General features: G+C 41.2%; 1 protein-coding gene across 1 annotated transcript; it reads right to left on the bottom strand.

Moving 5' to 3' along the window:
- Window positions 1-2785: 2785 nt before the first annotated feature.
- Window positions 2786-13010, bottom strand: LOC139172511 (C-signal-like). The gene is made up of 6 exons (XM_070761660.1): window positions 12867-13010; window positions 10745-10796; window positions 9142-9332; window positions 7251-7418; window positions 5655-5765; window positions 2786-2899 (listed from the first exon to the last, which is right to left on the bottom strand). The coding sequence occupies exons 1-6, from the start codon at window positions 13008-13010 to the stop codon at window positions 2786-2788; spliced, it is 780 nt and encodes a 259-aa protein (XP_070617761.1).
- Window positions 13011-14329: the final 1319 nt, after the last annotated feature.

Genomic DNA, 14329 nt, shown 5'->3' with positions numbered 1-14329 from the left:
TTCCATCCTTCCGAGGTGGGTAAAATGAGGACCCGGATTGTGGGGGCAATAGCCTAGCTCTGTTTAAAAAAGTGCTATTGCTAACATGTTGTAAGCCGCCCTGAGTCTAAGGAGAAGGGCGGCATAAAAATCGAATAAGTAAATAAATAATTAAATAAATAAATAATTAAATAAATAATTAAATAAATAATTAAATAAATAAATGAATAAGTAAAGAAGTAAAGAAGTAAAGAAGTAAAGAAGTAAAGAAGTAAAGAAGTAAAGAAGTAAGTAAGGAAGTAAGGAAGTAAGTAAGGAAGTAAGTAAGGAAGTAAGTGAATGAATAAATGAATGAATGAATGAATGAATGAATGAATGAATGAATAAATAAATAAATAAATAAATAAATAAATAAATAAGGGAATGTGGCTTCCCCCATTGTCTTTGCTTAACAGAAGCTGGTTGAAAAGGTCTCCAATAGTGATCATGTGACCCTGGCAGCTGCAACCTTTGTCAGGGTGATCTTCGCTGATATTTTTGCTTCTGCCCATGCGCAGAAGCAAAAAAAATAACAAAAATCACCAAAATCTAACTCTCGCGCATGTCCTCCACATTAATTTTGGCTTCCAGCACATGCGCAGAAGATGAATATTACGGTGATGCATGCACTCACCCGCCGGTCAGCTGAAGCTGCACGTGGAGCTCCATTTTCACTACCGGGACGCCGTATTGGACCATACCAGCTTCAACCCGCTACTGCTGGCAGGTATTGACAATGGTTGCAGCCACTCAGGGTCACATGATCTCCATTTGAGATCTTTCCAACCAGCTTTTAAGATCTCTAACATATCTTTCACTTTTATTCTGAATTAATTATATACATATACAGTGATACCTCTACTTGCGGACTGACTTCGTTCCGTGACCAGGTTCTTAAGTAGAAAAGTTTAATGCGTGTAATTGGGGAAAGCGCAGGGAGGGTGGAGGCCCTGTTTCCTCCCAGGAGATTCCTAGAGAGGCCACATGGAGGCTTCTCCCTGCCTTTTCCGGCGCTCTTTCCTTCCAGGAGATTCCTAGAGAGGCCCCAAAGAGGCTTCTCCCTGCCTTTTCCGGTTACAGTTTCAGAGACTCGGGTTTGTAAGTGGAATATGGTTCTTGAGAAGATGCAAAAAAATCTTGAAAACCTGGTCTTAATCTAGAAAAGTTTGTAAGTAGAGGCATTTTTAGGTAGATGTACCACTGTATTTCTATCGTTTTTCACGGCTTAGGCTATGTAGAAAAAACAGAAAGTTCCTGCAGAGTCACAAACTTTAATGACTGGCTTTGCTATTCCTTCTCTAATCAGACTTACTTGCAGGTGTCTTACCTGAAGCAAATGGGAGAGTCTCAAAGAGATTGTCCTGGACAATTATGATAGGGGAGAGAAAGATTTCTATTGTTGCGATCCAGGACTGCTTTACACCCCCCAAAAACACAGATTTAACTGTATTATATAACTCTTTCTGTCACCTTCTCCTTTCTCTAGCACCATGTCTATATTTCTCTTCTCCACTTCATCTAAAATTATGCCTTTCATACCCACAACTATTTCAGCAGCTGAAAGGACAAAGATATATTTTCCTCACTGTCTGCATGACAATTATGACATCATTTCTCTGTTCCTAGAGTTATGATTGGCTGCAGTTTTGTTCATAAACTCTCTTGACTTTATTATATATATATATATATATATATATATATATATATATATATATATATATATATACACATACATACATACATATATATATATACATATATAAAATGTTTTTAGCTGAAATTTTAAAATTAAGGGAGACTAGGATGGTACCATTTCCGCCTTGTTCTGGCCTCATCAGCTAGCCACACCCTTCCTTACTGGGATTCGATCTGGCAGCCTCTGCCTTGTAAGGCAGAGAGTTAGCAGTTGAGCCACCAGTCCTGATCCCTCCAAATCACACCACCCGAGCCAGCAGCGAAAGCACCTACTGCTAGGTGGGGCCAGAGAGCGCAGCGCTCGTTTGGTGAGTGTGGGACACCTCTGCCGCTACTGGGGCCGTTTGGAGAGGAGACTCAAGCCGCACGGGGCTTCGTGGTGCCTAGGGTAAAAGCCTTCTCTGTGGGGGCCCCAGCCCTCAGGAATCAGCTCCCTCCAGAGATTCGCACTGCCCCCACCCTCCTCGCCTTCCATAAGAGTCTTAAGACGCACTTGTGAAAACAGGCCTGGGAGCATTTGATATTATCCGCTGGTTGATGAATGGAATGCCTGTTATATTGTTTGAATGAGAGTGATTGGTTTTTAAGAAATTGGGATTTTAGACTTGTTAGTTAATTTTATAATTGGATTTAGGGTATTTTATTGGGTTTTTTAAAATATCTTTTAAGCCGCCTCGAGTCCCTGGAGAGCAGTGGCAGATAGATAGATAGATAGATAGATAGATAGATAGATGGATGGATGGATGGATGGATGGATGGATGGATGGATGGATGGATGATAGATAGATAGATAGATAGATGATAGATAGATAGATAGATAGATAGATAGATAGATAGATAGATAGATAGATAGATAGATAGACAGACAGACAAGCAAACAAATAAATAAATAAGTGGCACTTGGGATGAAGGGTGATGGTAAGATTTTTCCATGACCATGGTACATTTTATTGATAATAATCAACACATGCTTAGCGACAGGTTCGTCCTGCAGCAGAAGCCAGCGGGAAGATTTCTCCTTTCAAGGTCTCATGCTTTTTCCAAGCAGGAAGCTCAAGGATGCTTATTTTGTTCACCAGACTATTTTATTCCCCTCCCAAGTCAGAAAAGTTCCAGATGACGAGGAATCTAAGCCGGCAATCACCTTCACCAAACCCTTAGTACTCTCCTCCACTGTCATAGGAGCCTGCAAGAAAAGGAGAAGCTGGATTAGGGTTCTGCAAATTGGTTTACATTCTTATTCTTGTTATAGTTGTTGTTGACATTTTAATATGCAATAATCCTGTCTTGGGCATGAAAGCCAATTGGATGACCTTGAGCCAATCATCAGGTGATGTTTTCTAGTCCTGCCTTAGGCCTGAAAGCCAGTTGAATGTCTAAACCAAACTAGCTCTCAATTACTAAGTTTCCAATTTTTCTGAGAATATTCATTATCCCCTCCCACCACCTTTATTTTATTTGTTTATTTATTTATAAATTTTGTCAAACAATTATAGGAGTGAAGGACTCTTCTTGTGAAATATTTCTGGACTCTCTCAATTGTGTTGATGTCAGATATGCAATGTGGGTTCCATACAGGTGAGCTGTATTCTAGGATTGGTCTGACAAACGTTTTTTGGTTTTTTTTCCAATACATTTTATTAATTTTCTTAAAATAGACAAAACTGACAAACATACATTTAACATAGAGATGGGGTTGTATCTTCCCCGCTTATTCTAGAAGTAAAATTTCAATACAGAAAAAAGAATACATTCAAATGATGCTTAAAATCAACTTATTATTTTAAATGAAAAGAAGAAATTCGTTTAACTTTTTATAATAAATCTTCATACATAAACTAATTCTAGCATAACTCTTTAATCTTATGCCTACTAATTCTAACATAACACTTCAATCATATCTCTACTAATACAATTCTCTTATTTATTTATTTATTTATTTATTTATTTATTTTAACTTTTAATATTTCTTCTTGTTTATATACACTTTGTTCCATATTTCATAAAATTCTGTTTCTTCTTGACCTTTTAACCATCTTGTCATCATATCCATTTCAGCGCAATCTAATATTTTTTTGATAACTTCTTCTTCTTTGGGGATATTTTCCCCTTTCCAATTTTGCGCATATATTATCCTGGCCACGGTCAAAATATGAATAACTAAATGTAGAATTTCTTTCTTATATTTCTGATTGGTTATACCCAGTAAATAAAATTCCAGGGTTATTTCTATCTCCTGTTTTATTATTTCTTTTATTATTCTTTCTATCATTTTCCAGTAAAGCTTAACTTTACTACACGTCTACCATTGATGATAATAGGACCCTATTTCCTTCTTACACTTCCAACAGAATGGTGAAATCTTTGGGAACATTTTTGCTATCCTATTTGGTGGGAGGTGCCACCTATAAAACATTTTAATTTGGTTTTCTTTTAGGGAAACTGATTTTGTCATTTCCCAGTTTGAGATCCAAACATTTTCCCATGTATCTATATCTATTTCTTTACCAATATTTTTGCACCAATTTATCATGTTATCCTTTAAGGTCAAATCTATATTTTTATGGGCAATCAAATATTTATAAACTTTCCCTATTAATTTAGTCTGGTTAGTAATTAATAAGTTACCTAAGAAATTTTTATTCTTATTAAAAATGTATGTCATACTATCTCTCTGAAATCTAGACTGAATCGGGGCGTATTGCCACCAGTCAATTGTAGTCCCTTCTTTTGTAATTTATTTCTTGACTTTAATTTCATTTGATCGTCCAGTAATTCCATATATCTTATTATTTTGTTTCCCTTATTGAATTTGGGTGTATTATTGCTTCTAAGTGGGAGATCCATTCGTGAATAGTCAAAAAATGATTCTTTTTTTATGTCTTTCCAAACGTCCAACAAATACTTTCTTATTGTATGTCTTTTGAAATATGTATGAATTTTATCCTTATCATACCATATAAAGGCATGCCAACCAAGCATAACATCATGTCCTTCTAATTTTAATGTTCTTTTGTCTTCTAACACTATCCAATCTCTAATCCATGTTAAGGTGGCTGCCTGATAATATAATTTCCAGTTAGGTAAAGCAAATCCTCCTCTTTCTTTGATATCTTCCAAAATATTTATCTTTATTCTTGCTTTTTTCCCTTGCCATAAGAATTTTTTAACTATCATTGTTAAAAAAAATTTAAAATTTCCCCCAGGATTTATTGGAATAACCTGGAACAAAAACAAAATTTTAGGTAAAATATTCATCTTAATTGTGGCAATTCTCCCCAAAAAGGATATTTTTAGGTTGTTCCATATTTCTAAATCTTTTTTAATTTCTGCAATTAATTTCATATAATTCTCATTTTTTAATGATATCATTTTTGATGTTATCCATATTCCCAAATATTTAACTTTCTTAACTATTTTCATATCTGTAATACGTTCAAGCTTTCTTTCTTGAGTTTTATTTTAATCCTGCAACTTTTCCATATTGGACTTTATATATTTCTTTCCCAATAGTCAAACCTTTTAGTTTTGGATCTGCTCTTACTTTTCTCAATAAAATTTCTAAAGATAAAATAAATAATAAGGGTGATATCGGACATCCTTGTCGAACTCCTTTACTTATTTCAAATGTTTCCAGTTGCTCATTATTTAATATAATTTTTCTTGTTTGTTTTGAATAAATAGCGTCTATTAAATTTACAAATTTAGTACCAAATCTCATTTTGTTTAGTTGCATTTTTATAAAAGTCCAATTAACATTATCAAAAGCTTTTTTAGCATCAAGGAACATTAGTGATACTGTTTTTCCAGGATGTTGTTCATAATATTCTAATGTGTTAATCTAGGATTGGTCTGACAAATGTTTTGTATGCTCTGGTTAGCAGATCAATGTTACCAGAGAAGAAGCTGCATGGTACTTTATAAGAACATATTTATAGTACCAGTTCTAAGCCCATGTCAGTTTTCACCCATCCAGGATAGAGCAGAACAGATGAAATTCCATCTTTTTTCAGTTCGACTGCAAGGCAGGCATTGACCATATTCAACGCTGTCTATAAAACAAAGCGTGAGAGAATGAATGGAAGAATCTCGGGAGGTGGGATGAAAAGAGGGATCAGCCTAGAGTCCCTACATTGTCACAAGCAAACTAAGTCCAACCCTCCTTGAGTGCTGTGGACACCTGTTGAGGTCCAAGTTGCTTCTGACTTAATTGAGAAGATTCCTGTGCATAGCCATTTAGCAATAAATCAGTTTGCAATAGTGGTGAATATCTGTCACGTTACTAGACTAGGTAACATCTTCAGCAGAGTTGGTTTTCTTCTGCTTATAAGGCCATGTGGTCAGTCTTGTGACTGGGAGGTCATAGGAGCTGAGGGTCATGTCAGGCATCAGACTTGTGAGGGGAGGTGTGACAGGGAGGTGTGGGTTGCGTCAACTGAGGTTCTTGTCTTCTGAAGGGAAGGTTTGCCTATTTGCCAATGATTCTAAAGTGTGCAATAGGGTTGATATTCCTGGAGGCATCTGTAATATGGCAAATTATTTAGCTTTACTAGATAAGTGATCAAAGCAATGGAAACTGCAGTTTACTGTTTCCAAATGTAAAATAATGCACGTGGGGAAAAGGAATCCTCAATCTGAGTCTTGTTTTCAGTTCTGTGTTTGCAAAAACCTCAGAAGAGAAGGATTTAGGGGTAGTGATTTCTGACAGTCCCAAAATGGGTGAACCTCAGGTGGTATGGAAAGCAAGTAGAATGCTTAGCTGCATAGATAGAGGTATAACAAGCATGAAGAGGGAGGTTGTAATCCTGCTGTATAGAGCACTGGTGAGACCACATTTGGAATACTGTGTTCAGTTCTGCAGACCTCACCTACAAAAAGATATTGATAAAATTAAACAGGTCCAAATATGGGCTACAAAAATGGTAGCCTGGAGGACAGAGGGGAAAGGGGGGACATGATCGAAACATTTAAATATGTTAAAGGGTTAAATAAGGTTCAGGAGGGAAGTGTTTTCAAAAGGAAAGTGAACCCAAGAACAAGGGGGCACAATCTGAGATTAGTTGGAGAAAAGATCAGAACCAATGTGAGAAAATATTATTTTACCGAAAGAATAGTAGATGCTTGGAACAAATGACCAGCAGACATGGTTGGTAAATCCACAGTAACTGAATTTAAGCATGCCTGGGATAAACATATATCCATCCTAAGATAAAATACAGGCAATAGTATAAGGGCAGACTAGATGGACCAGGAGGTCTTTTCCTGCTGTCAATCTTCTATGTTTCTATGTTTCTAGTACTGTATAACGTAACTTTCATGTGGGGACCTGAGTTTCCATCATCATTTCCATCATCATTTAAACAAGTCTTTCTCGGATGGTCAGACATCTTCTGGACTTAGGTCCTAGTCCAGCTTCACTTTAAAAAGACTTCACATTGATCAGAGGCTACTGGAGCCAGAGATTGACCCAAGAGAGGCTGGATACGTCGTGGAGGATCTCATTGGCTATGTTCAAAATAACAAAAATTCCAAATTACCTTGCTGGCACGATATTGGTACAATGGAGGAATCTCTGTTAGGGAGGGATCAAAACCGTGCCCAATGGAACTAATGATAGTAGACATGTTGACGACAACTGCCTTGGGGCTCCCCACTTTGTCTTTTGTGGTCTCCTTGGCAGCCTTCTTCAGGAGAGGTAGGAATTCCTAAAGTACATATGAAACAGGAGGCCAAAACATTGCATTTCTCTTTTTCCTGGGTCTCCTTCAGATCCCTAGTTTTTTTCTCACTGTCTTTTTAAAATTTCCCAAATCATGGGGGGGGGGGGTTGGTGCCACCTGCAATCTCATTGGCTCATGGTTGACCTTCTTGGACTCCCACACTGTGGGCATGGCTTTATTTTGTGGGTGTGGCTTGCTGGCCATGTGACCAGGGGGGTGGCTTAAAGGTCATGTGACTGGCTTAAAGGTGGCCAACTTGACGTCACTCACATCAAAGGGTTGGGTTAGGGTGCCTGGCCTCTCCTCACCTCAAAAAGATACAATTTCCCCATCTATTTACTATTACTGAGCATCCAAAATATACTATTTAATTGTATGTATACAGTGGTACTTCATGATACGAACCCCTCGTCTTACGAACAACCCGAGATACGAACCCGGGGTTCAGAATTTTTTGCCTCTTCTTACAAACTTTTTCCTTCTTACGAACCTGCCGCTGCGGCCACCGAGAAGCCCCCCGGCTGTTTTAAAAGGTGACAGCCAGGCGGCGGGGCTTCTCAGTGGCAGGAGGTCTGGCGCTTCACCACCCCTCCCAGGCAAAAAGGTAAAGCCGGGCAGCTCCGCAGCCGCCGAAGGAGGCTTAACCCCACCCCTCTGTCCCATCCATCGCCCGTCGCCGGCAGAAGAGCAGGGGGGAGGCAGAAGGCAGGAGCTGCCCGGCTTTGCCTTTTTGGCTGGGAGGGGTGGTGAAGCGCCGAACCTCCTGCCTTCCCCCCCCAGCGAAACCCCCAAATGTCTCTGCTGCTGCAAGAGGCTTCCTTGTCCCGCCGGCCAAAAACACAAAGGCGGTCTGCCGCCGTCCACTTGAGCCAGGATGACAGGCAGGGTGAAGCGGCGTGGAGCAATGGGAAGCTGAAGCCGCCGCCGGCTTCAGCTTCCCATTGCCCCGCGGGCGGCGGTAGACCGCCTTTGTGTGTTTGGCTGGAGGGGGGAGCAGGAGAACCTTCCTAATTCCCTCCCCCCAGCACTTCGCCCAGGACAACAGGCAGGGCGAAGCAGCATGCAGCAAAGGGAGGCTCAAACCACGGGCGGCTTCAGCTTCCCATTGCTCCGCGGGCGGCGGCAGACCACCTTTGTGTTTTTGGCTGGGGGGGGAGAAGGAGGACCTTCCTGACTCCCTCCCCCCAGCGCTTCATCCAGGATGACATGCATGGCAAAGGGGCGGGGAGGATCGGGAGGCTCAAACCTCCTTCGGTGGTGGCGGCCGGCTTCCGGGTTTCTGAGTTTTGGGCTTGCGTGCATTAATCATTTTCCATTGATTCCTATTGGAAACTATGTTTCGTCTTACGAACTTTTCACCTTACGAACCTCCTCCCGTCACCAATGAAGTTCGTAAGACGCGGTATTACTGTATATGCCATGTGTGTACACACATATTACACACACACACACAAAAATATTTATTATCTACTCTATAAAGTTTGTGTGTATGTACACACACACACAAAATAAAGTTATCTTTATCTATAACTTCTAAAGTTATCCATGTTCAACCTCATGTACTGTAATAGGAAAAACATACCCAGAGCCCAGAAGGAAAAAAAAGGGGGGCGAAAAATCATTTTTTTCTACCAGTTCTGCGTACCCGACTGTACCCATAGGAGCCCATCACTGCTGTATAGCACCTATGCCCCTAAACCAGACTTACCTTGACCATTAGGAGAGGTCCCACTGTATTGGTCTTGTATGACAATAGCATATCTTCCTGATTGACGTTTTCCAGGAAATAGGCTTGGGAATTTCTGCCAGCATTGTTGATTAGCAGATTGAGCCCTTGTCCTTTCAGATGGGATTCCACTTCTGATGCCGCCCGCCTTATGCTGGACACGTTTGTCACATCTACCACACTCGGAAGAAAGATAACAGGAGAGGTACCAGTAAAAATGACGTGGTTCCCAGCTTGATGAGCGCAGGTAAAATATAATGGAAAAGAAGAGACCTTCGGAGACAGGAAGAAAAACTGCAGCCTAGGTAATAATCTCGGAAAGGGATTTTGCCTACCTAGCAGTTGAAAGTATGCAAATGCGAGTAGATAAATAGGTACCACTTCGGTCGGAATGTAACAGCGTTTTGGGCGCCTTTGGCTTATAGCTCTATTGACCAATGTCCATGAAAATTGTAAAAAAACGCTGGCTCCCTAGGTCAAGAAAAGGATATGAGTACCATGCCCTAGAACAGTGATGGCGAACCTATGACACGCATGTCAGCACTGACACGCATAGCCATTTTCAGTGACACGCGGCCGCCGGAGAAACTTTCAGAGAGTTATGTTTCATCCTAGGCTCCTACATGGCCAGGTGCAGTAGCTGAGGATAAAAAAATTGCTGTAGTGTAGACTGTAGACTAGTGACTCTGTGCCGGAGGTCTGTAGGCCAGAACAGCAGAGCTCCGGCACAGAGCATCTAGGCCTGGGACTTCCGGTAGGCCGAACTTCCGGCTGGCGCAGCAGGAAGCAGCGGAACGCTGTGGGGGACGCATATCTGAGGTCCTGTGATCGCTGTCTGGAGGTCCTGTGATCGCTGTCTGGAGGTCCTGTGATCGCTGTCTGGAGGTCCTGTGATTACTACAACGCTTGCTTGGGCTTGAAGTGTACAAAATACCAGCCTTCAATTGAAGATTTAGCCAATGAAATTCAGCAACAAAAAAGTCACTAAATCAGTGATGGCGAACCTGTGGCAGTCCAGCTGGACTGCCACAGGTTTGCCATCACTGGAAGAATTTCCCCTCCCCCTCACTTATCTTAGTTCATGGCACCCCACACAAGTTAAATAACAGCAAGACCAACAAAAGAAACCAACTGACAGATTAACAAAGAAGTCACTAAGCAGGTAAGTTAAATAATTATACATATTTGTTATTTAAACTATAAATATCACAAAATTATGTTTTTTTTCTCAAGGTGAAACACCAGCCGAGTTATGCTCGGTTTTTTGGCGAATTTTGACACACCAAGCTCAAAAGGTTGCCCATCACTGCCCTAGAATCAGACACGGCTGGATAGGGAACCTTCTACCTTTTAGATGAAATATTTGAGTAAAACGGAGGAGGGATCTTATGGAATCTCAGAAGGGACCTTCCGTAGTGTTCAAGAGAGTAAAAAAAAAAAAAGAGGGGTAGAAGACTTGGTGCAGATAATACAGACTTCCTGACTTTGAATATTGATGTTAGTTTTTTAGAATGGAACGAAGTAGAGTAGATCACGTTTGTTGGCTTCTATTGCAATAAATACCCAGAGAGTAACGATGCCATACCTAATTGAATGATGTGAGTGTTGTTATGCTGACTAGCAAAATTCTGCAAAGCCTGCAATTGAGAAAGAAAATGTCAAAACAGAACAGGTTGAACAAATGGATAAAATATAAAAATGTATCTTCTGCAATCTCAGTTCCAATACAGCAGAGGATTGTCTTTTTATAACACTGTTAAAAAAAATTCCAAGAGACAAAGAGAATAAAAGGGAAAATACTTATTAAGTTTGAATCTGTTGTGTGCTCTTGTGTTGTTGCGATTGAAGCTAAAGTAGTCTTAGTATGATCCTTAATTACTTTTAGATTAGATTAGATTAGATTTATTGGATTTATATGCCGCCCCTCTCCGCAAACTCGGGGCGGCTCACAACAATAATAAAAACAGTACATAGTAACAAATCCAATTCCCACCAATCTAATTACAATTTTAAATTAAAAAATTCATAAAACAATTCCAATATATATAAAAAACAGACACACAGTCAATCAATCAGACGGCAAAACAACATGGGCAAGGGGGAGATGTTTTAGTTCCCCCATGCTTGACGAGAGAGGTGGGTTTTAAGGAGTTTACGAAAGGCAGGGAGGGTGGGGGCAATCCTAATCTCAGGGGGGAGCTGGTTCCAGAGGGTCAGAGCCCCCACAGAGAAGGCTCTTCCCCTGGGTCCCACCAGACGACATTGTTTAGTCGATGGGACCTGAAGAAGGCCGACTCTGTGGTACCTAACTGGTCGCTGGGATTCGTGCGGCAGGAGGCGGTCCTGAAGATATTCTGGTCCGGTGCCATGAAGGGATTTATAGGTCATAACCAACACTTTGAATTGTGACCGGAAACTGATCGGCAACCAATGCAGACTGCAGAGCGTTGGAGTAATATGGGCATACTTAGAGAAGCCCATAATTGCTCTCGCAGCTGCATTCTGCACGATCTGAAGTTTCCAAACACTTTTCAAAGGTAGCCCAATGTAGAGAGCATTACAGTAGTCGAGCCTCGAGGTGATGAGGGCATGAGTGACTGTGAGTAATGACTCCCGGTTCAAATAGGGCCGCAACTGGCGCACCAGGCGAACCTGGGCAAACGCCCCCCTCGCCACAGCTGAAAGGTGTTTCTCTAATGTGAGCTGTGGATCGAGGAGGACGCCCAAGTTGCGGACCCTCTCTGAGGGGATCAATAATTCCCCCCCCAGGGTAATGGACGGACAGATAGAATTGTCCTTGGGAGGCAAAACCCACAGCCACTCCGTCTTGTCTGGGTTGAGTTTGAGTTTGTTGACACCCATCCAGGCCCCAACAGCCTCCAGGCACCGGCACATCACTTCCACTGCTTCGTTGACTGGACATGGGGTGGAGATGTACAACTCGGTATCATCGGCGTATTGATGATACCTCACCCCATGCCCTTGGATGATCTCACCCAGCGGTTTCATGTAGATATTAAATAGCAGGGGGGAGAGGACCGACCCCTGAGGCACCCCACAAGGGAGAGACCTCGAGGTCGACCTCTGACCCCCCACTAACACTGACTGCGACCGACTGGAGAGGTAGGAGGAGAACCACTGAAGAACAGTGCCTCCCACTCCCAACCCCTCCAGCCGGTGCAGAAGGATACCATGGTCGATGGTATCGAAAATAGGAAACAATTAAATAGTATGTTTCTACCCATAAATGCATTAATCATTATAATCATTATCTAGCACTGAACTTTTATAGCAATTAAAGAAAATTGAGCTACTACCCTAAACTGTTATCTTACTGAACCTTGTGGGTTTGGTACAAAAGCTTAAAATGTTACTGTGCTCCTCAATAAACAATGCTGTCTATCATTTGTCCTTTTTGTGGCTATTCAAATAACGTGACTTCATCAACTGAAAAAGAGTCCAAGCACGCAGTCACATGACTTTTAAGCCACCCCCGGTCACGTGATTGTTAAGCCACTCGCACCTGATCACATGGCCGGCAAGCCACTCCTACCCAGTCACATGACCATCAAGCCACACCCACACAATAATCCACGCCCGTTGTATGGCAGTAAAAAATTTGGCAGCCCTTCACTGAAGCCCAGCATCAGTACGTTACTCCAGCTCATATCTTAAAGAGGTTGAATTATGGTTGGTCTTCTACATACCGTTGATTCAGGTCCAGGAGGGTTCAGACAGGCTGCAAAAATATGACCAGGAGGAGGGTTCAATTTCACCAGCTCTTTCACCAGTCCAAATCCAATTCCCTGGTTGGTTCCGGTTACCAGGATGTTCCGAGCTACTTGAAACATTCTGACCCTTGACTTTTGCACGTCAACACTGCTCTCCTTTGGACAGATGGTGACATCTGCATCTCCAAATAAGAAGAGGTTACCGTTATTAGACTAGCCTGAAGTGTGTTACATCCCTGGCAACTGCCAAAGCGCCCTGGATTGGTTGGTTCAGGAAGCGGGAGTTTCCTTCAGCCTGATTGGCTGTTGCTGTTCATATAAATAGTGCTCGTATAAATAGAGCTGTCAGGGTTCTGAGGTATTTGTTCGTCCTACTATACTGTTATACAGTGGTACCTCGACTTGAGAACTTATCTAGATAAGAACCAGGTGTTCAAGATTGTTTTGCTTCTTCTTAAAAACATTTTCTACTTCAGAATCCGAGCCTGGAAAAATTTCCCAGAAAATTTGAGAATGGCACGAAAGCCCAGCCAGTTTCCTGCCATTCCCCCTGGATTTCTCTCTCTGGCGCAGTATATGAGAGGCGCGTGGCCCTCTTTTTTTATGTTTAAGCCTGAAAGTTTTGGATTCTTTTGATTCCCCTCACCTCCCCTTCTTCCTTCAGCAGTGATTGTCCTCCTCTTCTTCCTCTTCCTCCTCCTCCCACCCAAATTCCGAGCTTTTATTTCTTTCCTAATGGGTTTGCATGCATTATTTGCTTTAAGTGAGAAAAAGAGAGAGAGCAAGAGGGGGAAAGAGAGAGAGAGAAAGAAAGAGAGAGATGAGAGAGGAAGGAAGAGAGTGTGAGAGAGGAAGAAAGCAAGAGAGAGAGAGACAGAGAAAGCAAGAGAGAGAGAGAAGAGTGGAAGGAAGATATAGAGAGAAATGATAGAAAAAAGGGGAGAAAAGAGAAATGAGAAAATGAGGCAGAGAATGACAGGAAAGAGAGAGAAACAGAGAGAGAAGTGACTTGATTTAAAGCATATGGTAAAAGCACTTAAATAATAACATAGAAAAAAACCCCAGCCCTCACCTGTTTTTATTAATAGTTATGTTTTTGGTTTTGCTGGTTGATTTAGTTTTAATAGTAATGGATTTTAGTTTTTAAAAATTATTAATTTCTTTTAATAAAAAGAAGGGATTTTTTTTCTTATTTATTCATTTTCATTCATTCATTCATTTATTTATTTATTTATTCCGCCCAGTCCCAAAGGGACTGTCGCTCAGACACTATACTTTTCCGCCCACACCGAAAAAAAATTAGAGGGTACATTGGGTATCACTATACTGACTTGATGCTGTGTTACTGTTACTTGAGAGTTAATAACTCGATGAATGTTCCAAGCTACTTGAAACATTCTGACCCTTGATTTTTCATCTTTAAAACTGTTGGTCTTTGG

Source organism: Erythrolamprus reginae, chromosome 9, assembly GCF_031021105.1.
Source record: "Erythrolamprus reginae isolate rEryReg1 chromosome 9, rEryReg1.hap1, whole genome shotgun sequence".
In the NCBI taxonomy this organism is placed as follows: domain Eukaryota; kingdom Metazoa; phylum Chordata; class Lepidosauria; order Squamata; family Dipsadidae; genus Erythrolamprus; species Erythrolamprus reginae.
This window is presented reverse-complemented; position numbering and strand designations above follow the sequence as displayed.

Excerpts from the sequence above, each read along its gene's own strand:
- LOC139172511 (XM_070761660.1), bottom strand. The coding sequence starts at position 13,010 with ATGTTTCAAGTAGCTCGGAACATCCTGGTAACCGGAACCAACCAGGGA. Across the intron at positions 10,797-12,866 it reads CTCCTGGACCTGAATCAACG|GCTTTGCAGAATTTTGCTAG; the intron begins GTATGTAGAAGA and ends TCTCAATTGCAG. Across the intron at positions 9,333-10,744 it reads CACTCACATCATTCAATTAG|ATGTGACAAACGTGTCCAGC; the intron begins GTATGGCATCGT and ends CGAGTGTGGTAG.